Source organism: Xyrauchen texanus, chromosome 5, assembly GCF_025860055.1.
Source record: "Xyrauchen texanus isolate HMW12.3.18 chromosome 5, RBS_HiC_50CHRs, whole genome shotgun sequence".
NCBI classification, from domain to species: Eukaryota; Metazoa; Chordata; class Actinopteri; order Cypriniformes; family Catostomidae; genus Xyrauchen; species Xyrauchen texanus.
Window position 1 is genome coordinate 32,522,072 of NC_068280.1, and position 20,380 is coordinate 32,542,451.

Here is a 20,380-nt window from a genome sequence, read left to right on the forward strand (position 1 = left end):
GCTGCTGTTATGCGCAGTCCAATCCAACAGCATGCAGATTGTCAGAGGATTAAACAGGAACTGGTGTGTGACTCGCAGCAGACTGCATGCAGGACCATCGGCTCCGAAGAAATTTTCTGAATGAACTCCCGTATTTGTCCACTTAAATACACGTATGTCCGGGGGCGGGGTATGCAAATACCGTCTGACAACTTCTCATTGGCCTTTTTTTCATAGATCAGAGGCATATATCGGCACTCAAGAGAGACCCCTAGTGTCGCTTCTCCAACACAATGTGGAGAGAGCGACAGAAGGGGAACTGCAATTTTCATTACATTGTAAGAGTGCTGGACAAGCGTTAATGTTATACTGAAAATATTCTGCTGAACCACAACAGGAATTTCAGCTGGCTTTAATATGTGAACTTCTGGCACTTGCATCAATAGTATTAATATTGCATGGTATTACTGGGAAGTAAGTTGGGGGACCTAACATTGTGAGTCTTCAACTACTGTTTAACAATGACAACACTGAAATGTATTTATTATAAGGTCACACGGGATCAACTCTGTCTGATAGCAACACTATTCTCACCCAGGGTAAATAAAAAAATAACCCCTTTTCATAACATAAAATGACATATTTAACCTTAAGCTGAACTCGAAACATAACTATATCCCCATTTAATTTTAAATTGTATTTAATAAAAACCCTAAACAGTCCCCAAAACCTACACTGACCTACCTCATTTATTATGTAATCACAACAGCCAGTAGCAAGTCCCCAAGCAGAAACATCAACAGACGTTACAATATATACCTAGAAAGGACTGTAATTCTATGTAGTTTTCACACCTGACATTTTATTAAAATAGGTAAATGTGTCATTTTGACCTTTACATAAAGAAAAGTGAAAAAATGCCGACATTTGATTGGTCCATCTAATCACTGATCTACAAAGGTCCCTGGCCGACAGTGGCTAACTAACGTCTAGTAGCCAGAAATTAATAAAAGTGGATGCGGGCACGCTGGCTAGCTTGATGTCACTGCCATTCTGTGTTATTTGTAGACGCATGCAGAACCATAAGGAGATGCTCCATTATACACAATTATCCAAATTATCCAAAAGTCCAGATGTTTATGTAGGTAGTTATAACTTACATGATATGACTTGCTAGTCATAGAATTACCATGTAGGCCTACTGTTTGCACAATGTTAAAAAGGAAAGAAAAATAACAGTGTGTAAAGGTTCCAGTAATAAGGAAGAAAGCAGGAAGCGTGGTGGCAGTCCAGGTAAGTCAACCTTTAATTGCGTTTCAGTTTAACAAACAGTCTTTGGGCTTTTCAGCCTAACGAACACAACATTTTACTCTTCAGCTTCACAATTTATAACAAAGGTAACCTATTCAGTAGACATTTTAGATGTTTGAGCAGCAGTTTGTGTGACCTGTATATAATGACAAGCACATAGCCAGTCTCTCTCCACAGAAGCAGATTTAAATCTTTTTAGATCACAGTCCTTTTGTGCATATCGTGGCGGCTCATTTTTGCTTATTGCGGCCCATTTGACACGTTTCGCGGCCGACCCACCGGGCCGCTCTGTCCCCTCGATGGCTAGTCCGCCCCTGATTGGCCCCAAAGTGCACCGGCCCACTAGGAAAATTCCCGATATGCCAGATTACCAGTCCAGCCCTGGGTCCAGCCAATGAGCATGCATGTTCTAATGTAAACAAACAAGCAATTGGGTCTTTTATATATAAGTTTGGAGATTTTCATTCTTTTATATTGAGCATATGCAGCCTCTTTCAAAAAACAATTGGCTCTTTTAACTGTAAAGTGTGACTACAGATGTCATATTTAGCTTTACAATTTCACCCATTCATATATATTCAAATGGTCCATATCTTCTAACTATACCTGATCACCAAGTGCCTCATGAGATTGTTACTTATAATTTTAATTTCCTCTAAAATTCTACTGATCCACTCTTTCTTTTTTGCTCCCTCTCTCTAGCTCCTGAGGAATTTGTCTCATTGGCTGAGATGGAGGATACTTTGTTGAGAAATCTTTTTCTGGGTTATCAGATGTGGGTGAGACCTGTTATCCATGCCAATGACACGATCACTGTTCACTTTGGTCTGAAAATCTCACAGCTGATGGATGTGGTGAGAAACACGCACATATCGAATATAAGGGACCATTGTGTCACGAACACGGGTGAAGGCGCCTCCTCCTCGAGCCTCCGGAGATCGCATTCACCTGAATACTAATTACTCACATCAGCTGTTGCTCATCACCCCTTGCGAAGTCTTGTTTAGCCCCCGGCGACATTTCCGAGCATTATTCAGTTATCTCTCTCTGGCTTACCCGTGTACCGACCTAGTTTCTCTCCGTTCCTGTTAGTTCGCCGCCTGCCCTTGTACTCTAGTCCGCCTACTACGTTTGTCTGCTGCCCGCCCCGATCTTTAGCCTGTCCCTGACTACTCTTCAGCCTCTCCGCCTAACTCCGTTTGCCTGTCCCAGACCATTGCCTGTACGATCTGAGCTTGCCTTTTCAATAAAACTGCATATGGATCCAAACCAGCCTGAGTCCTCATTACAGAAGACTCGCGCCCCACGATCCAGCGGTAATCACCCGCCTATCGGAGGAACTCTCTGCGCAGGCGAACCAGCTCTCCGCGCAACAGCTCCAGCTCGGACGCCTCGCTTCAGCGATCGAGGAGATAATGCGCACCGTACAGGCAGCACTCCAACCCGCGCCGGCTTCCGCGGCCGCACCCGCGGCTCCTCAAGCAGCAAGCCCGGTGTCAGTCGGCGATTCGCTTCCCCAAACTACCGCTCCACGACTCGCCTTCCCAGAAAAGTTCGACGGCACGCCCTCGAAATGCAAGGGCTTCGTTATGCAGTGCACCATCTTTTTAACACAACAACCAGCTGTTTACCCGACAGATCAGAGCAAAATTCTCTTTGTCAGCTCTGTTCTCACGGGCTGCGCTCTCGACTGGGCGACCGCGGTTTGGCACAATCAGGGCTTCACTCAATTCTCCTTCGATTCGTTCATGCGAAGCCTGATCGATGTCTTCGATCACCCAGAAAGTGGCAAGAGCGCGGGTGAGCAACTTCTGGCTCTTCGCCAGGGAAATCGCACTGCGGCGGATTACGCACTCACCTTCCGCACCCTCGCAACACAAACCGGTTGGCTTGAGTGCACCTTGAAACTTCTCTTCCGTCAGGGATTGAACATAGACCTGCAATCCGAGCTGGCCTGTCGCGATGAGGGGACCACCTTGGAGCAGTTCATCTCGCTGGCTATCCGAGTCGACAACCTTATCCGCTCCCGACGACCAGCCAGGTGGCTTCCGCAGTCCGCTCCGACACCCCAGCACCAAGCGGCACCAGAACCCATGCAAGTAGACCGCGCCCACCTCACTCCGGAGGAGAGAGAACGCCGCCTATCCAACCACCTTTGTCTCTACTGTGGCCAGGCCGGTCATGTCCTCTCCACCTGCCCTCTGCGCCCGCCTGAGCGTCGACAACCAGGGGTGAGTTTATTACTTTCCTCCACTCTACCCAGTTCCAGCCTGAAAGTTCCCATTTCACTCCGCACCCAATCATTTAGCATAAATATACACGCTATGATCGATTCTGGTGCGGCTGGTAATTTCATTGACGAGGGCTTTTGCAAGAAACATGGTATTCCCTTGACTGTGTGTGAACCTCCCTTGGCAGTGGCGGCACTAGACGGACGACCCCTGGGTACCGGTAGAGTGTGCAACACCACCACTGACATCCGCCTGCAGGTAGGAGTGCTGCACACCGAGACCATCCGTTTGCACCTCGTCACCTCCCCTCACTACCCGGTAATCCTTGGCCTCCCCTGGCTCCGACTCCATGACCCTCAGATCTCCTGGCGGAACAATCAAATCACGCAGTGGGGAACCGACTGCTCGGCGAGGTGCCTGAAAAAAGATCCACCCCTTAACCGTGGGATCCACCCACGTCCAAAAGGCTCCTGATGACTCCGCTCAGATACCCCCCATGTACGCTGACCTGAGCGAGGCCTTCAGCAAGGCCAAGGCCTCCCAACTCCCTCCTCACCGACCTAGCGATTGTGCCATCGATCTCAAACCGGGGAGCCACTCCACCCCAAGGCCGGATCTTTCCCCTGTCTGAACCCGAATCCTTGGCCATGAGGTCTTACATCGAGGAGGAACTGGCCAAGGGGTTCATCCGGCCCTCACGTCCCGGCAGCTGCCGGATTCTTCTTCGTAGGCAAGAAGGACGGCTCCCTTCACCCGTGCATCGACTACCGCGGCCTCAATGACGTCACCATAAAATTCAGATACCCCCTGCCACTCGTGCCCGCTGCTTTGGAGCAACTAAGAAACGCTAAGATCTACACCAAGCTGGACCTACGCTCCGCCTACAACCTAGTGCGTATCCGGGAGGGAGACGAGTGGAAGACTGCCTTCTCCACCACCTCTGGCCATTATGAATACCTGGTGATGCCATTCGGTTTGTCTAACAGTCCTTCGGTGTTCCAGTCCTTTGTCAATGACGTGTTCAGAGACCTGCTCAACCGTTACCTCATCGTTTACATCGACGACATACTAATCTACTCTAACTCCCTCGAGGAACACATAATACATGTCCGAACCGTCCTCAAACGCCTCATTCAGCACCAGTTGTACGCTAAGGCAGAGAAGTCGCGAATTCCACCTGAAGTCGGTAGCCTTCCTGGGGTATATCATCAGCCCAGAAGGAGTGGCCATGGATGACCGCAAAGTTCGAGCTATCCTGGAATGGCCTCAGCCCGCCACAGTCAGGGAGCTCCAACGCTTCCTGGGGTTCACGAACTTCTACGCCGGTTCATCCGAACTTCAGCAGGGTCGCTTCCCTCTTACCGCCATGTTGAAGAAAGGAGGAAACAAACTTCACTGGCCAGCTGAAGCCCTCCAGGCCTTCACCCAACTCAAGACACGCTTCACCACTGCACCCATCCTGCACCATCCCAATCCTGATCTCCCCTTCGTGGTAGAGGTGGACGCCTCGAACACTGGAATTGGCGCCGTCCTCTCCCAACGCCAAGGAAACCCACCGAAGCTGTTTCCCTGCGCCTACTACTCCCGCAAACTCACTTCTGCTGAGCAAAATTACGATGTCGGCAACCGGGAGCTTCTGGCCATAAAAGCAGCCCTGGAGGAATGGCGTCACTGGCTGGAAGGGGCCAGGCAACCATTCCAGGTCTTGACGGATCACCGAAATCTTGAGTACCTCCGCTCCGCCAAAAGGCTCAACCCCAGACAGGCCCGATGGGCTCTCTTCTTCACTCGCTTCGACTTCAACATCTCCTATCTCCCGGGTTCCAAGAACATCAAGGCCGACTCCCTTTCACGTCAGCACGAGACCACAGCCCAAAGCCAAACCGCCGAACCCATCGTACCGCCCGAGCTCTTCCTTGCCCCCGTCCAGTGGGATCTTATGTCTGATATTTCCCAGGCTCAAACCTCAGTACCACCTCCTCCCGAATGCCCTGCGGGTCGGACCTTCGTACCCCCCAGCCTCCGGGAGAGGGTACTCAGCTGGGTGCACGACTCCCCTTGTTCCGGCCACCCCGGAATCACCGCTACCACCCGCCTCCTGAGTAACCGCTTCTGGTGGGGGACCCTACCCGAGGATACCGCAGACTTCATCAAGAGGTGTCCAGCCTGCAACCAAGCTAAACCCTCTAAACAACCTCCGGCCGGCCTGCTACAACCTCTCCCCATCCCGCATCGTCCTTGGTCACATATCGCCGTAGACTTCGTAACCGACCTACCCAACTCCCAGGGGCATACCACCATCCTCACGGTAGTAGATCGCTTCAGCAAGGCCTGCCGCTTGATACCCCTACCCAAGCTCCCCACTGCCCTCGAGACCGCCGAACACCTATTCCAGTTCGTGTTCCGCTTTTACGGTCTGCCCGAAGAAATCGTCTCAGACCGGGGAACCCAGTTCACCTCCAGGGTCTGGAAGGCTTTCTGCCGACTCCTAAATATCAACCTCTGCCTCACCTCCGGTTACCACCCCCAGTCCAATGGTCAGACAGAAAGACTCAACCAAGAAATTGTCAGGTTCCTGCGCACCTACTGTCACAACAACCAGCGGGACTGGAGTAGATTCCTTCCATGGGCCGAGTATGCCCAGAACTCCCTGATTAAACCATCCACCAAACTAACCCCCTTCCAGTGCATCCTGGGGTACCAGCCCCCTCTCTTCCCTTGGTCCGGAGAACCTTCGGAGGTCCCCGCCGTTAACGACTGGCTACAGCGTAGCGAAGCAGTTTGGGACCAGGCCCACGTCCACTTACAGCGGGCCGTGGACCGCACTAAGTCACAAGCCGACCGCCACCGCCGTCCCGGACTTGACTACGCCCCAGGCCAATGGGTTTGGCTCTCCACCGAGACCTCCGCCTCCGCCAGCCCTGCAGAAAACTTCGGGCCTAGGTATGTTGGTCCCTTTAGAATCCAAAGAAAAATCAACCCTGTTACCTTCCGTCTCGATCTCCCCACTAATTACCGTATCTCTCCCTCTTTTCATGTCTCCCTATTGAAACCGGCCGACGACCGGGGCCGAAGAGGAGGCCACTCTCAGACCCCCTCCCTGATCGTGGGCCGGTGAGGAGGCCTTCCTGGTCGCGAAGGCTGCTCGACTCAGGCGCCACCGAGGCCAGATGCAGTACCTGGTTGACTGGGAGGGTACGGCCCGAAGAAAGGTCCTGGGTCAGCACCAACGACATCCTCGACCCAAACCTCATAACAGAGTACCATCAGTCCAACCCGAGAGACCGGCCCCTCGACCTCGGGGAGACCTCGGCGAGGATCGCACCTTCGGCGTCAGGAGCCGCTCACAGGAGGGGGGCTCTGTCACGAACACGGGTGAAGGCGCCTCCTCCTCGAGCCTCCGGAGATCGCATTCACCTGAATACTAATTACTCACATCAGCTGTTGCTCATCACCTCACTCTATTTAACCACGCCAGTTTGTTCTCTCCTTGCGAAGTCTTGTTTAGCCCCCGGCGACATTTCCGAGCATTATTCAGTTATCTCTCTCTGGCTTACCCGTGTACCGACCTAGTTTCTCTCCGTTCCTGTTAGTTCGCCGCCTGCCCTTGTACTCTAGTCCGCCTACTACGTTTGTCTGCTGCCCGCCCCGATCTTTAGCCTGTCCCTGACTACTCTTCAGCCTCTCCGCCTAACTCCGTTTGCCTGTCCCAGACCATTGCCTGTACGATCTGAGCTTGCCTTTTCAATAAAACTGCATATGGATCCAAACCAGCCTGAGTCCTCATTACACATTGTCACAGAATGTGTTTTTGCACATGTGTCTTGCTGCTTTTTCTGCACCTTGTACAATGAGTGCAGTGTTTGGAACTTTTATAAACACATCTCCAGACAGCAGTGAAGGAATTTTTGTAGTATAAATGCACACGGTATGGATTAAAGCTTCCGTGTGCCTTCACCATAATTTATAAGGAATTTTATAATGGAATTAGGCATGTTCGACCACCATTATAAGAAGGATAAATTACAAATAATTTGATTATTTATCTGAATAAAATTCTACACCCTTAAAACCGAAATACAGAGGTGGGGGACTCGAGTCACATGACTTGACTCGAGTCTGACTCGAGTCACAATTTTCAGGACTTGTGACTTGCTTGATTAAAGTACGAAAATGACTTGACTTGACTTTGACTTGAGAACAAGTTACTTGAGACTTGACTTGACTTGAAGTGGAAGACTCGACAATGACTTGAACTTATAATAAACAAACAGCAATACAATTAATTAAAAAATATATATATTGTGACGTCAGCATCACTATCGGCATCTGTGCCTTTAACGCTGCTCAATTCAAACCGCGCCAAACATGGCAGACAGTAGTCGAGCTCCACAAATTGTCTCGTTTGGCTATACAGACTTTGAACTGGACCGTGCCTATAAAAAAGATTTGCCAGTTGCAAAATATGCAAGGCACGAATATCCGACTACGACAACCACAGCGTCAAATTTCGTTCGACATATCAAGAAGAACCACAACGAAAGGTAAGAAAGTAATCTCTTTATAGTCAGTTTCACTAAGATCTACGTTATAACGATTACTATGAATTAATCTTTTCTGTTTGTCATAATTTGGCCTTGATGGCATATTATGTTTTTTTCTTATTAGAAATGTGACCATGGCATTATCATTATACTGTTACGTCTAAATAGATGTAACTTATTGGGGAATTTGATTATAACAGTGGCATAGCCTGAATTTTTTAATGTTGATTGGCATCTTAAAATGAGCGGGCAGCTCAATATTACATGTAGGTTATAATGTATGTATTAAATGTGCGCATTTTCAAGTTTGTGGACTGCGTGTGGTGTGGAAACTATAAAGCATTGCGCATAACGTTACTGCATGACAGGCTAACGAGGCGCCGATGTGATCACTAGCACGCCCTAAACATTTCTAAGGGGCTGTTTAACTAGGGTTGCCAACCGTTCCGTGATAATACGGAATCGTTCCTTATTTGACACATAAAAGTCTTGTTCCAGTATTGAACTGATACGGAACGCACTTTGTTCCGTATTTTTGAGGATCAATCCAGTGCAAATCCATGACAGACACATAGCTTCTATTCTAATATATATGTCAGACAGACTATGAATGAACGAAGACCTGCTTTAATGCAAAATTCGGGGACTTGAGCCCGCTTGGCGGGCTCTGACTCAGCCACGCCATTGGCTGTGCAGTTGCCGCAGCACAGCCTATGAGCTGAGCCAGATGGCATAGATATATATATATATATATATATATATATATATATATTTATTTATTTTTATTTTTTATTTATGCATACAAACAATACAAAGATAACAATCATAATATACACTTCTGTAACAAAATTGTAATTAAAACTGTACAAATATAACAACAATATGTACAGTGTCATCTAAAACAAAGAAGAAAATAACAATAAATGAAAAATAGAAGATACAACAACAAAAAAAAAAAAAAATAGTCAAGAGGGTGAGATATGTTATACATCACTTAGAGCAGGCCTAAATAAATTAAGGTCATTACAAATTAAAAATGTTTTTAACGCCTTCTTATTTACTGAGGACGAGATGGTGTTAAGGTACATTTCAAACTCTTTCAAAAAAACAATAAAGATTGGTTTGTTGTTGGTGAATTTACATTTATGGATAAAAAATTTGACAATAAAAAAAATTAAATTAGTTACAAAGCAGGTTTTTTTTTAACGGGATCAGAATCAAAGTATCCAAAAATAATGTATTTAAAAGTTACTGATATATCTTGCTGAGTATTGTCTTTAATAAAAGTTTCAATATTCTCCCATAGTCGTTTAGTATAGAAACAGGACCAAAATAAATGATAAACAGTTTCAGTGTGAACTTGGCAAAATGAGCATCTTGTGTCAATATTACTTTTATATTTAATCATAAAATATTTAGCAGGGTAAAATTTATTTATTATTTTGAAGGATACTTCTTTTACTTTATTCGTTAAAAAATATTTTTGTGGTAAGGACCAAATCTTTTCCCAATTACGGCATAGATATATACACGGCTGTGCAGCTGCAAATGCGTTTTACATATAGGCTTCAGTAAATCGAGGAAAAGGAGTTTCCGAAGACATTTGTTGGCTATGATAAGAAAAACTACTAAATTAAAAAATATATTTTTTGCACTTGAAAGAACATTCTAGAAGTCTAATTCTATTGAATAAGTTCACACAAGGCTACAGAAAACTGTTGTGGTTGGCAACCCTATGTTTAACGTTACACCTGGCCACTTCATGCGTTTTCTCAGATCGGATAGCTGATTCTGATTTATCAAAAGCGATTCCATTTACACTTGGTCACATAAAGGACCCGCACCAGCCGACTACATGACAGCTTCTTTTCCCCAAGCAGTCAGACTGTTGAGCACTTGATCTATCACGATCAATAATTAGCACTGCACTTTATTCATCTATAATTTCACACTGGACTGTCAACATATTCTCCTCAATATACTACTTCATATATATATATATATATATATATATATATATATATATATATATATATATATATATATATATATATTTCATATACTCCCACTTATTGTATATTGTGTATTGTATATTGTGTGTATTGTTTACTGTACATTGTATATTATTATTTTGTTGTGTAAGTATGTGTCCATTTGATATATAAATTGTTGTTGTGTAAATATGTTGTTTACTGTAATTGGTATATGTCTCGTCACTGTCATGACTGCTATGTTGCTCGGAACTGCACACAAGAATTTCACCTACTGTTGCACTTGTGTACATGGTAGTGTGACAATAAAGTGATTTGATTTGATTTGATTGATAAATGTGGTTTTGCAAATTGATTTTCCTTAAATTACATTATTTTTAAAAATGTAAAGAATGTTTGTGCATACGAAAATAAATTTGTTTTAATGTTTACAGGTAATGTTAATGTCTGAACGTTTTCTGTAAACAACACAATTTTATTTTATTTTCAGATATTAATGTAGCACAGATATGCATATGATTAATATGTAGCAAATGTATAATAAATAAGATACATAATATATGTATACAAGTTCATCTTTTCTGTGCAAAAATAAATATGTATCGAAAAAATATACCTCTATTTATTTTAGTAGTGTGACTTGACTTTACTTGAAACTTATCAGGACTTGACTTAACTTGCTTAGGGTGAACCCTTGACTTGACTTGACTTGCTTGATTTATCTGAACTGCGACTTGAGACTTGACTCGAGACTTGATGGTTAAGACTTGAGACTTGCTTGGACTTGACCATGTGTGACTTGTCCCCACCTCTGCCGAAATACAACGCAGGGCTCGCAAAATCGCTAAACCCGACGTCCCGTGGCTTTACTGGAACAATCAAAGAAAAGCATCAAAGCTTTAAGAGTCATTATTTCTCCATCCCTCCTGCATCCAACTGCAAGTTCTGACATTTGGGAAAGCCAATTGGGGCTTCCACCCCCTGTAAAGCTGTGTCGTTCTCAGTTAATTTACTGTTGCTAAGTGATAGAGATTGCGTGCACAGTGGAGAACATTGCGAAAATCGCTGACACTTTTGTGTGTGCGTGTGTGACAATGCTAAGAGGAGCATGGATTTACGGCAGTATTTCAGTTCTACTCAGCCCAAAAAAACAGGTTAGGATGAAGAAGGGACAGACAAAGAAAATCAGACAGCCACAAAGTGGAAGAGATCCGAAAAATCTGACTATGAGACAAAAAGAGAGCGCATCTTTTTGGTGTCATGGACTAAAGAATTTCTGTGGCTGGAACATGACAAGGTAAATGACACAATGCTCTATGAAGTGAGTCGTCAATTCCCCACTATTTCTGACTAAACTAGTGTTTTTCTCACTGGAACCAGTAATTTTAGGAAAAACCCCATCAGAACCAATGACAAATCCCTGCATCACAAAAAATGCATTGGTGTCCAGTCTGCAGCGTCTTTACCAAAACGAACACCAATAGCAAAAAACATCCTAAAAATGAACCAAGCACAAAAGGATGTCTTGAAAAAACTTTTCAGAACAGCATACAATGTTGCAAAAAATGAATTACCATTGGAAAAATTTAGCAGTCTTTGTAAACGTCAAACAGCAAATGGCCTAGACCTTGGTTCCACTTACCACAATGACCATGCTTGCAGAGTGTTTATTGGAGCAATAGCGCAAACCTCAAGAGACCAGATTGAAAAGGAAATTCAAGAAAGCAAGCTCTAATCAATTCTTGCAGATGGCAGTACAGACACTGGTATCATAGAACAGGAGTTGTTTCAAGTCAGGTATGTGAGTGAGGTATAATGGTGACATATCAACATATGTGACCCGTCACGGAAACCAGTGACACAAGTCGGCAGCACAACTTGTGAGCAAAATGAGAAACAAGTGTTTTTTTCCAAAATTGGTGATTTCCGCTTTTTTGCAGAATCTGTTAGTTGAGATCATGAAGAAGCCTCTCCATGTTTGAGATAACAGTATTGGTATATTTAAAAGCGTACATTTTGAGGTTGAAATCGGCTTGTTTTTCGGAGATTCTAGCATGCAGTAGGGGCGTGTCATTGTCTGTGTGTATTTCCGTACTGAATAGCCGCCGGCGCTTTTGCCCCCGCCCCCCAACAGCGTGGCTACTTATTATGCAGCACTCTAGCCGGCTCTATCTGATATCAAAATTCAATGAAGATGGACGCCGCAAAGAATGTCGCAGACGAGCTGAACCGTGGCCGTTACAACGAAAATGTTTTGAAGTACTTCTTCGACAAGCCGGATGCTTATGAACAAGCGTTCACTGATTCTGAAGACGATCTGAGCGACGATGAAAGTGGCATGATAAGACTGAATAATATCCCTAATCTACAACTGAGCGAAGATGAAGACGAGGAAGAATGTATCGGACTGGCGTCAGACGAGTTGGACCGTAAGATATCAGAGGCTATATCGATAGTAACATTTGATGGGGATATAGATAGAGAAATGGGGAAAATCCGTAACTTTGACTGTAAATGTTACACGAGGAGAAAAGAGAACTCTCTGCATGGGAGACAGTCTTGTAGCCAGAAGCTTTCTCCAGACATTATGTACAACATACGGCTGGATTCTTTAGCTGCGGAAAAAGAGTGGCAGGACATGCGAATTATTGGACATTTAGAGGCAAACAGACGCACAGTGCAAACTTCGGAGATGGTTACATCCACAAAGAAGACCCCGACAAAGAGAAAGTGTGCCCGAACGACTTATTTCATTGGAGGCAACGAGATCTGCAAGAATACTTTTCTGTTTCTTATGGGGTGAGTTTCCATAAACATCAAAGTTTGTCGCTTTTTGTTCATTCTAAGAACACGCATCACGTTATCTCATGTTTAGTCCATGTTTAGACCTTCCAATACCTACCTATTGTTTTTAGCTAGCTCAGGACTGTCGTTTTAATTGTAACGTTAGCTGCTAATCGTTAGCATCATATCACTTGCCAAAACCCCCATTACTATAATGAGCTTTAAGATGGTAATGTGAGCTTCTGCTATTAATTTGAATAATGCTTCAATTGCTTGAATTGACTGGTGTTAATGACTTAATTTAGGATTTTTTAATCCTTTGACTCGAACCAGGTCTAACCACTAACTGAGGTCTAAACCAGGACTAAAACAAGACTAAACCAGGAAGTACAGATACAAGCTCTAAAGTAAGTAAAAGTAAAAAGTATTCATCATAAAATTTACTTCAGTAAAGTAAAAGTACCTATAATTTGTACAATACATTTTGATATAGGTGACAAGATGCCTGTTAGCAAGACCATGATGTTAAACGTTTTTTCTTATTTCCCCTTTTTTCAGCATTGGCAGAGACACCCTGGCTGATATAGTCAAACACTATGAGGAGAATGGGGCAAGACCACGTTTGAGGAAGAAGCACTCATTGCCACGTCCACCAGCCAGGTTCATCAGCCCTGAGGATATCAACAGAGTTGTGGACTTCATAAAACACTATGCAGAAGACAATGCCATCATGCTGCCTGGCCGACAGCCTGGGCATAAGGATTGGCATGTGAAGTTGCTGCCAACTCATGTGTCCAAGGCCTCAGTGTGGCGTCTCTACGTGAAGTCTGCTAAGGAGCTTGGTATGTGTAAACATTGATTTAAAATTGAGTGCTTATAAAGTGAAATAATGCGGAGCACTATTAGCAATTACAATACAATTAACCATAAGCAATATCTGTTTTTCAGGTGAGCGTGCAGTTTGTAAAACCAGCTTCAAAGCACTGTGGAACCGACTTCTCCCACACATCAAAAGTTGCCGGCCACGCACAGATCTCTGCTGGCAGTGCCAAAGCAATAACGAGCAGCTGATACGAAGTGCAAACCTCCCAGATGATAGAAAGTCTGAAGCAGTAAAGAAGCAACAAGATCATCTTTCCCTTGTGCAGAAAGAGAGGGCTGTGTACAACGACATGACTGCTGCCTGCAGAAAGATTTGCTCTGGCTCCAACCTGTCTTTTGGACCATCCCTACCAGCAAGCAAGAAGATTAGGATGCATTACAGTTTTGATTTTGCTCAGCAGGTAATATTTCACACACATTTACTTCACTTTACTTTATTAATGTCCCTTAAAGGGCGATTTGGTGCATGAGAATAAATAGTGCAAATGCAGAATAGCATCAATATAGTAAGTTTTATCTTTATTAGACAATTATGAATAGATGCAAATTTAATTTAATCTAATCCAAGTTCCCTCTCTCCCTCTGTCTCCTACAGTTACACTTTCCCTCAAACCCTCTCCAGCCAGGACCAATGTACTTCCTGACCCCACGGAAATGTGGCCTATTTGGTGTTTCATGTGAAGGGCTGCAGAAACAGGTGAATTACCTGATTGATGAAGGCATGTCATCTACTAAGGGAAGCAATGAAGTCATCAGCTACATGCATCATTTCTTCGGCAACTTTGGAGTTGGAGAAACAGAGGTGGATCTTCATTGTGACAACTGCAGTGGGCAGAACAAGAACAACTTCATGCTCTGGTACCTTGCCTGGCGGGTTGGACACAAGCTTCACGATAAAATTGAAATCCACTTCCTTATTGCTGGCCACACCAAGTTTTCCCCTGACTGTGGCTTTGGACTCATCAAGCAAGCCTACATGAAGACAAGAGTCAACACTTTGGCAGACATCGCTGAGGTACTTTAACTTTACTTTGCTTTAATGACTTCAGTGCTGTTTTCTGTTCTGCTTCAATGAAACATTTAACTGAAGATCTTTTTTTCTTCCTCTCTCTCTTTTTTGTCATCAGGTTGTGGAAAACAGCTCTCCTGTGAGTCACCTCAATATCCCACAGCTTGTTGGAACGGCAGAGGGCAAAGTTTTAGTCCAGACCTTCGACTGGCAGCAGCATCTGACTCGCCACTTCCGTAGACTCCCACAGATCAAGAGTTATCAGCACTTCAGGTAATTGAAACTTTCACATTGTGTACATACAATATAACATAGCAACAACATACACATGACAGTTTTTTATAAGAAAATACTTTGCCATGTTTAAAATGTCTTATGTGCTTTTTCTGTCACAGCTTTGAAGCCAAGAGACCAGGTGTGGTGCTTGCAAAAAGTCACCGTGATGCACAACCTGTCGAATATCAGCTACTGCGCGACGGAGCAGATCTGCCCCCTGTCGACGGTCTTCCTGTCCTGGCCCCACCTGGACTGAAAATTGACAGGCAGACCTATCTATATGAAAAAATCAGGCCATTCTGTGCTGACGAGGCAAGAGACATCACATGCCCAGCGCCAAGGGTCACAACACAGAAGAGTCCACAGAAGAGTCCACAGAAGAGGATGCGAATGTAATTTCATTGGACTGTGTCACAAAGACCTTTTTTCTTGTTTACAACACCTGCAATGTCACTTTATCAACCAACCACCTGAATTTAGTTTTACATTCTTGTATGAAAAGCACTCAGTGTACATAAGAGTTGCCTATACAGTTTTATCGGTAGATGCTAAGAGACATTTATTTATTACCTGTTTGCAAACTTTTTTTTTCTTTGATGGCACATTTTCCTGACCTTTTGCTCCCCCTGTGCTTTACAGCTTTACAGGGGGAGCTTTACAGGGGTATGGCTTATCTAAATGAGATGTAAATGAGCCCTATTGTCACTCCCAGCAGCAGAGAGAGGTGAGAACTGCACAATCTTTTGAGGCCGTTTTCTCCCCTTTTAGCTTTTTTGAGTGCCTACCTTCAAATGGCCACAACTTCTCCAAATATTGTCAGATTTCCATGTGTTACAAATCGTTGGAAAGCTTGGAGACTACACTTTCAGAATCTGTGAATAACTCAAAATGCCCCAAAACCGACTTGTGTCCCTACTTTCCGTGATCGGTCACATATATGATCAAATGTCAGCCAGTCAAGATTTGACACCTAACCAATTTTCTATATTAAATTTTTAAATTGTTTTTATTTGGTAATAAAATTTGCTAATAAAATTCATTTCAGGCAACTAAAATCCGAAGAGTGCCTGCCCGAAGGGCTACCAGAGATTTTGAAATTTTGCAAGGCCTGCAACGGCTCGTTGTATCCACTCACAATTTCTATTGTATGAATTAGATTTAATAGGGGAATTATGATTAATTCACTTATTGGAGTAATACTATTCTCATAAATTATTGAAAATAATATCAAAATATGTTTAGTTATGTTCGAGCTTCAGAGTGCAGATCTTTGAAAAATCAATTGAAGAGATTATTTATCAAAATATACCACAGTCAAAATAACTTTGAATACAAACAAGACTTCATTGCTAATCTAAACACATAGACAAACATGACAAACAGGTTGGTGAGTAAATTGTAACAGAAAGTGAATGAAATAGCTGTACAGAGAAATGTCATGGTTTCTGCTGTAACCTCCATTCCCTGATGGAGGGAATAAGACATTTTGTCGAATGTAGAGTATCTGCTGGACCGAACTCCAGGCAGGTGTCGCTGACAGAGAACGCTTGCAGGTCCCCAACCCTCTTGATGGAGGCTAACACAGTCAGGAGGGCCGTCTTCAGGGAGAGGGCCTTGAGCTCATTTGAATCAAGCTGCTCAAAGGGGGGACTCTGAAGGCCCATGAGGACCACTGAGAGATCCCAGGAGGGGAACAGGCTAGGCCGGGGAGGGTTCAGTCTCCGGGCGCCTTTCAGGAACCTGATAATCAAGTTGTGCTTACCTAGGGACTTGAAATCTACGTTGTGGTGGGGTGCGATAGCAGCTGCATACACCGTCAAGGTGGAGGAGGACAGCCTCCCCTCCAGCCTCTTCTGCAGGAATGAAAGCACTGACCGAACTGCGCACCTCTGCAGGTTTTCGGCTCGGGAAGAACACCAATTTGCGAACAAGCGCCACTTTAGGGTGTAAAGTTGCCTGGTGGAGGGAGCTCTGGCTTGGTTGATCGTGTCTACAACTGCAGGTGGTAGATCCACTAGACCTTCCCTGTCCCGTCCAGGGGCCAGACGTGGAGGTCCAGAGGTCTGGGCCCGGGTGCCAGAGGGTGCCCTGTCCCTGAGAAAGAAGGTCCTTCCTCAGGGGAACTTTCCAGGGAGGTGCTGTTGCGAGGAGCGTAAGATCCGAGAACCAGGTCCAGGTGGGTCAGTAAGGAGCCACCAAGGTGACCTGTTCCTCGTCCTCCCTGATCTTGTACAGTGCCAGTGCAGCCCCCGGGGCCAGCAGTGTGCCAGCACATCTGTCCTGAGAGGAGCTTCTGTCAGGGAGTACCAGTGCAGGCAGTTGTCCTGGGAGGCAAAGAGATCTATCTGTGCTGTGCCAAATCAGTCCCAATTCAGCTGGACTGCCTGGGGGTGGAGCTTCCGCTCTCCGCTGTGCGAAACCTACCACGACAGCGTGTCCGCCATCGTGTTACGGTTGCCAGGGATGTGAGTGGTGCGCAGCGACCTGAGTCATGAAGATGCGAGTGGACAGGGACGGGCCGAAGTGGAGTACATTGTACTGATACGCCTGGCCATCGAACGCAAACCAAAGGAAGGGTCGAAGTCGAGGCAAGATGGAGACATGGAAGTATATGTCCTTCAGGTCTACCGCCACAAACCAATCTAGCTGTCGGACGCAGGTAAGAATCTGTTTCTTACCTTGAGAACTCGCAGGTCCAAGATTTTTTGGGTACGATGAAGTAAGGGCTGTAGAAACGCTTCAACTCGGCTGGAGGGACAGGCTGTATTGCATCCTTGAGAAGCAGAGTCATGTTCTCTGCACATAAGACGCTGGCTTTTTCTCTGCGTACAGAGGTGGAGCGAATACCACAAAAACGAGGCGGGAGCCGGGCAAACTGAGTCGGATCGACCTAGCAGAAAATTTTGGACTGACAGACGCTGCCCCGCTTCCCTTTATACCTGTATGTCCGGGGCGGGGCATGCAAATTCTGTCTGTCAACTTGACATTGGCCTTTTCTCTGGTTCAGAGGTACGTTTGGCGTCCCAAGAAGACCCCTTGTGTCACTTCATTCAACACAATGTCGAGTGAGTGACAGAAGGGGAACTGAATTTTATGAGTCATGTAGACAATGCCTTGAGAACCATTCAATATTTTTTTGAGTCTAACTTGATTTGCAATTGGATTCATCAAATGATATTAAAGAGACACCAGCACTTTCAGCAAAAGTTGGGAGATGTTCTCACAAGTCGTTGCGCTTCCTTGCATTGCTTTGGTTCTTTGGCTGTGTCAGTAGAAAGTTCTGGTTGTTCCGTCTATGTTTTGTACCTCTGTTAAGATCGTGGACAGTTTGTTGCTGGAATGATGAGGTGCCTTCCACGAGGGAGACTCCCTTCCCGTGTGTGAGTCGTAGAGCAGAGAGTGAGAACTCCTTTCAGATTTTTGCATTGCGAGCTTCCCGAACTCTACAATGTGCGAGTACAGATGGGTGCCGGAGCTAGGGCTAAGAGCCATGAGGGCAAGAGTGCAGAGGATGAAGAGAGCTGAAGAGATAAGAGAACAGAGCTTCCTTGGTGGTAAGGCTTTGTACTGTTGAGGTTGGCCGCAACCCAAAGGTGTCTTGAGCAATCAGTAATGTCTTCTGCGGGGTCACATGGTCATTTCTGTCCCTCCTTCTGAATGTGATTGATGAGACTTTGTCTGTGAAGACTCGTTTCCCGCTCAAAAAGTATTTTTTTATCATACATTTTGTATATCTCGGATACATCCGAATATATCACAAATTAATTTACACAAACATTCCTGAAATGCAGAACAAATCTTAACGATAGTAAGACCCTTTGCCCTTTCTATACTCCCTCTCTCTTTCTCTCTCTCTCTCTAAATCATTCTGTCTCTTTGTCTTTCTGTTCTATTCTCTTTTTTGTTTGTGACCCATTGTATTGATCTTGCCAGTGCTGAGAATTCAAGTGTGTGTGTGTGTGTGTTATTAGAAGTACTTGATGCACTTTAATCATGTTGCACAGCAACAGAATAGATCTAAAAATGCCATATCAATGTAAAGATTATCATTAATTTGTAAAGAAACAGTATTTAAAAGAAACAAGTAGACAGTCTTGAACAAAGGAGACAGTCTGGAATGAAAGTTTCACATTATTATCCTGATGTCTTATGCACATTTGAACTAAAAAAACGTACAAGACAAGCCTAAAATTACACTGGCTTGCGTAATTTGTCGATCCTGTCCTGGCCTCTTCTCCCATCAGGCCAAAACCAAAAGATTATGACTACTTTGTACTGTAAATATTTCCAAGCAAATCCAATCTAGGTTATCAACAGAGTACTCTGTATGGTAATCACCAGTGTTTCTCAACTGGTGGGTCGTGACCCAAAAGTGGGTCGCAGGTCTATTCGGACTGGGTCTCGGACAGCAGGGAAAGAAAAATGCCATGGATCTCCCTTGAAGATTTTTCGGCGGCTGCCCAAGTGATAGCTTATTTAGGACTGCTGAGAAAAATGTAATGATAATCTCGCAGATAATATTAGACCAAACTTTTCATCTGCTCTGCAATATTTTCAAGGTGCGATTTATAGATTTCGTGTGAGTGTATTGGAACCAGCTCACACTTATGATCTGCTCTGCTCTCTGGCACTGGCGCAACAACTCTACTTCTCTCAATATTGCGGTGCACAGACCTCAAAACGTATGAGATCAATTTAAATTATAGTGACACTTTTCAAGTTTAAAGCGTTACGGAGAAACTCAAGTCAAACCTCTCAATCAGTAGGCAGCCCGGACATGCCAAACATCACTGAGGAGGAAAAAGCAACACTGTGCTATGCACTACATTTCTTTTTTCATTAAACATCATATTTACAAAATTGTTCTATGATTTGACATGAGTAAAAGTTACTGATATGTTTTTACAAAATGTTATAGCTTCATATGAAATAAATCTATAGGTAGAATTTATTTCACATATTTTTTTATATAAACATTGGCAGTGGTAGTTCAAAAACACTATAATTTATTATTAATATATATTATTATAGACTAGCAACATTGACCTAACCATGGTAATGAGGAGTCTTTCCTCCTGTGTAATATGTATGTTCTGTTTGAATGTTTTTTAAATAATAATTGCATAATAATAGGCTCATTTAAATAAATATGCTCTTTATTTTTTAAAAGTGGGAGAAGAAAACTTCCTGTAGCTTTTGTGAACAACAAAATTAATGTAATTGATGCATGCTCTTATACTTGAAAACCATGAACGATACAATGCAAGATAAAAGGAAATGCGACCCAGGATACATTAAAAACAGGTTATGTTTTAACAATGGTGAGTCGCCACTTGATTTCCAATGTAAAATATGGGTCCCTAAGCAAAACCA

At 44.2% G+C, this 20,380-nt stretch overlaps 2 protein-coding genes across 2 annotated transcripts in view; both read left to right on the top strand.

Annotated features, from left to right (window-relative positions):
* Nucleotides 1-2,000: 2,000 nt before the first annotated feature.
* The window catches only part of chrnb3a (cholinergic receptor nicotinic beta 3 subunit a), a 35,599-nt gene continuing 17,219 nt past the window's right edge, over nucleotides 2,001-20,380 (top strand). Inside the window, 1 exon segment of the mRNA XM_052126325.1 lies at nucleotides 2,001-2,144. Within this exon segment, the coding sequence (XP_051982285.1) occupies nucleotides 2,022-2,144 (123 nt within the window). The 5' untranslated portion in view covers nucleotides 2,001-2,021.
* Nucleotides 12,226-15,403, top strand: LOC127643703 (uncharacterized). Its single transcript, XM_052126524.1, has 7 exons — nucleotides 12,226-12,855; nucleotides 13,174-13,247; nucleotides 13,399-13,682; nucleotides 13,789-14,123; nucleotides 14,318-14,737; nucleotides 14,850-15,004; nucleotides 15,127-15,403. The coding sequence occupies exons 3-7, from the start codon at nucleotides 13,571-13,573 to the stop codon at nucleotides 15,401-15,403; spliced, it is 1,299 nt and encodes a 432-aa protein (XP_051982484.1). The 5' UTR covers nucleotides 12,226-12,855; nucleotides 13,174-13,247; nucleotides 13,399-13,570.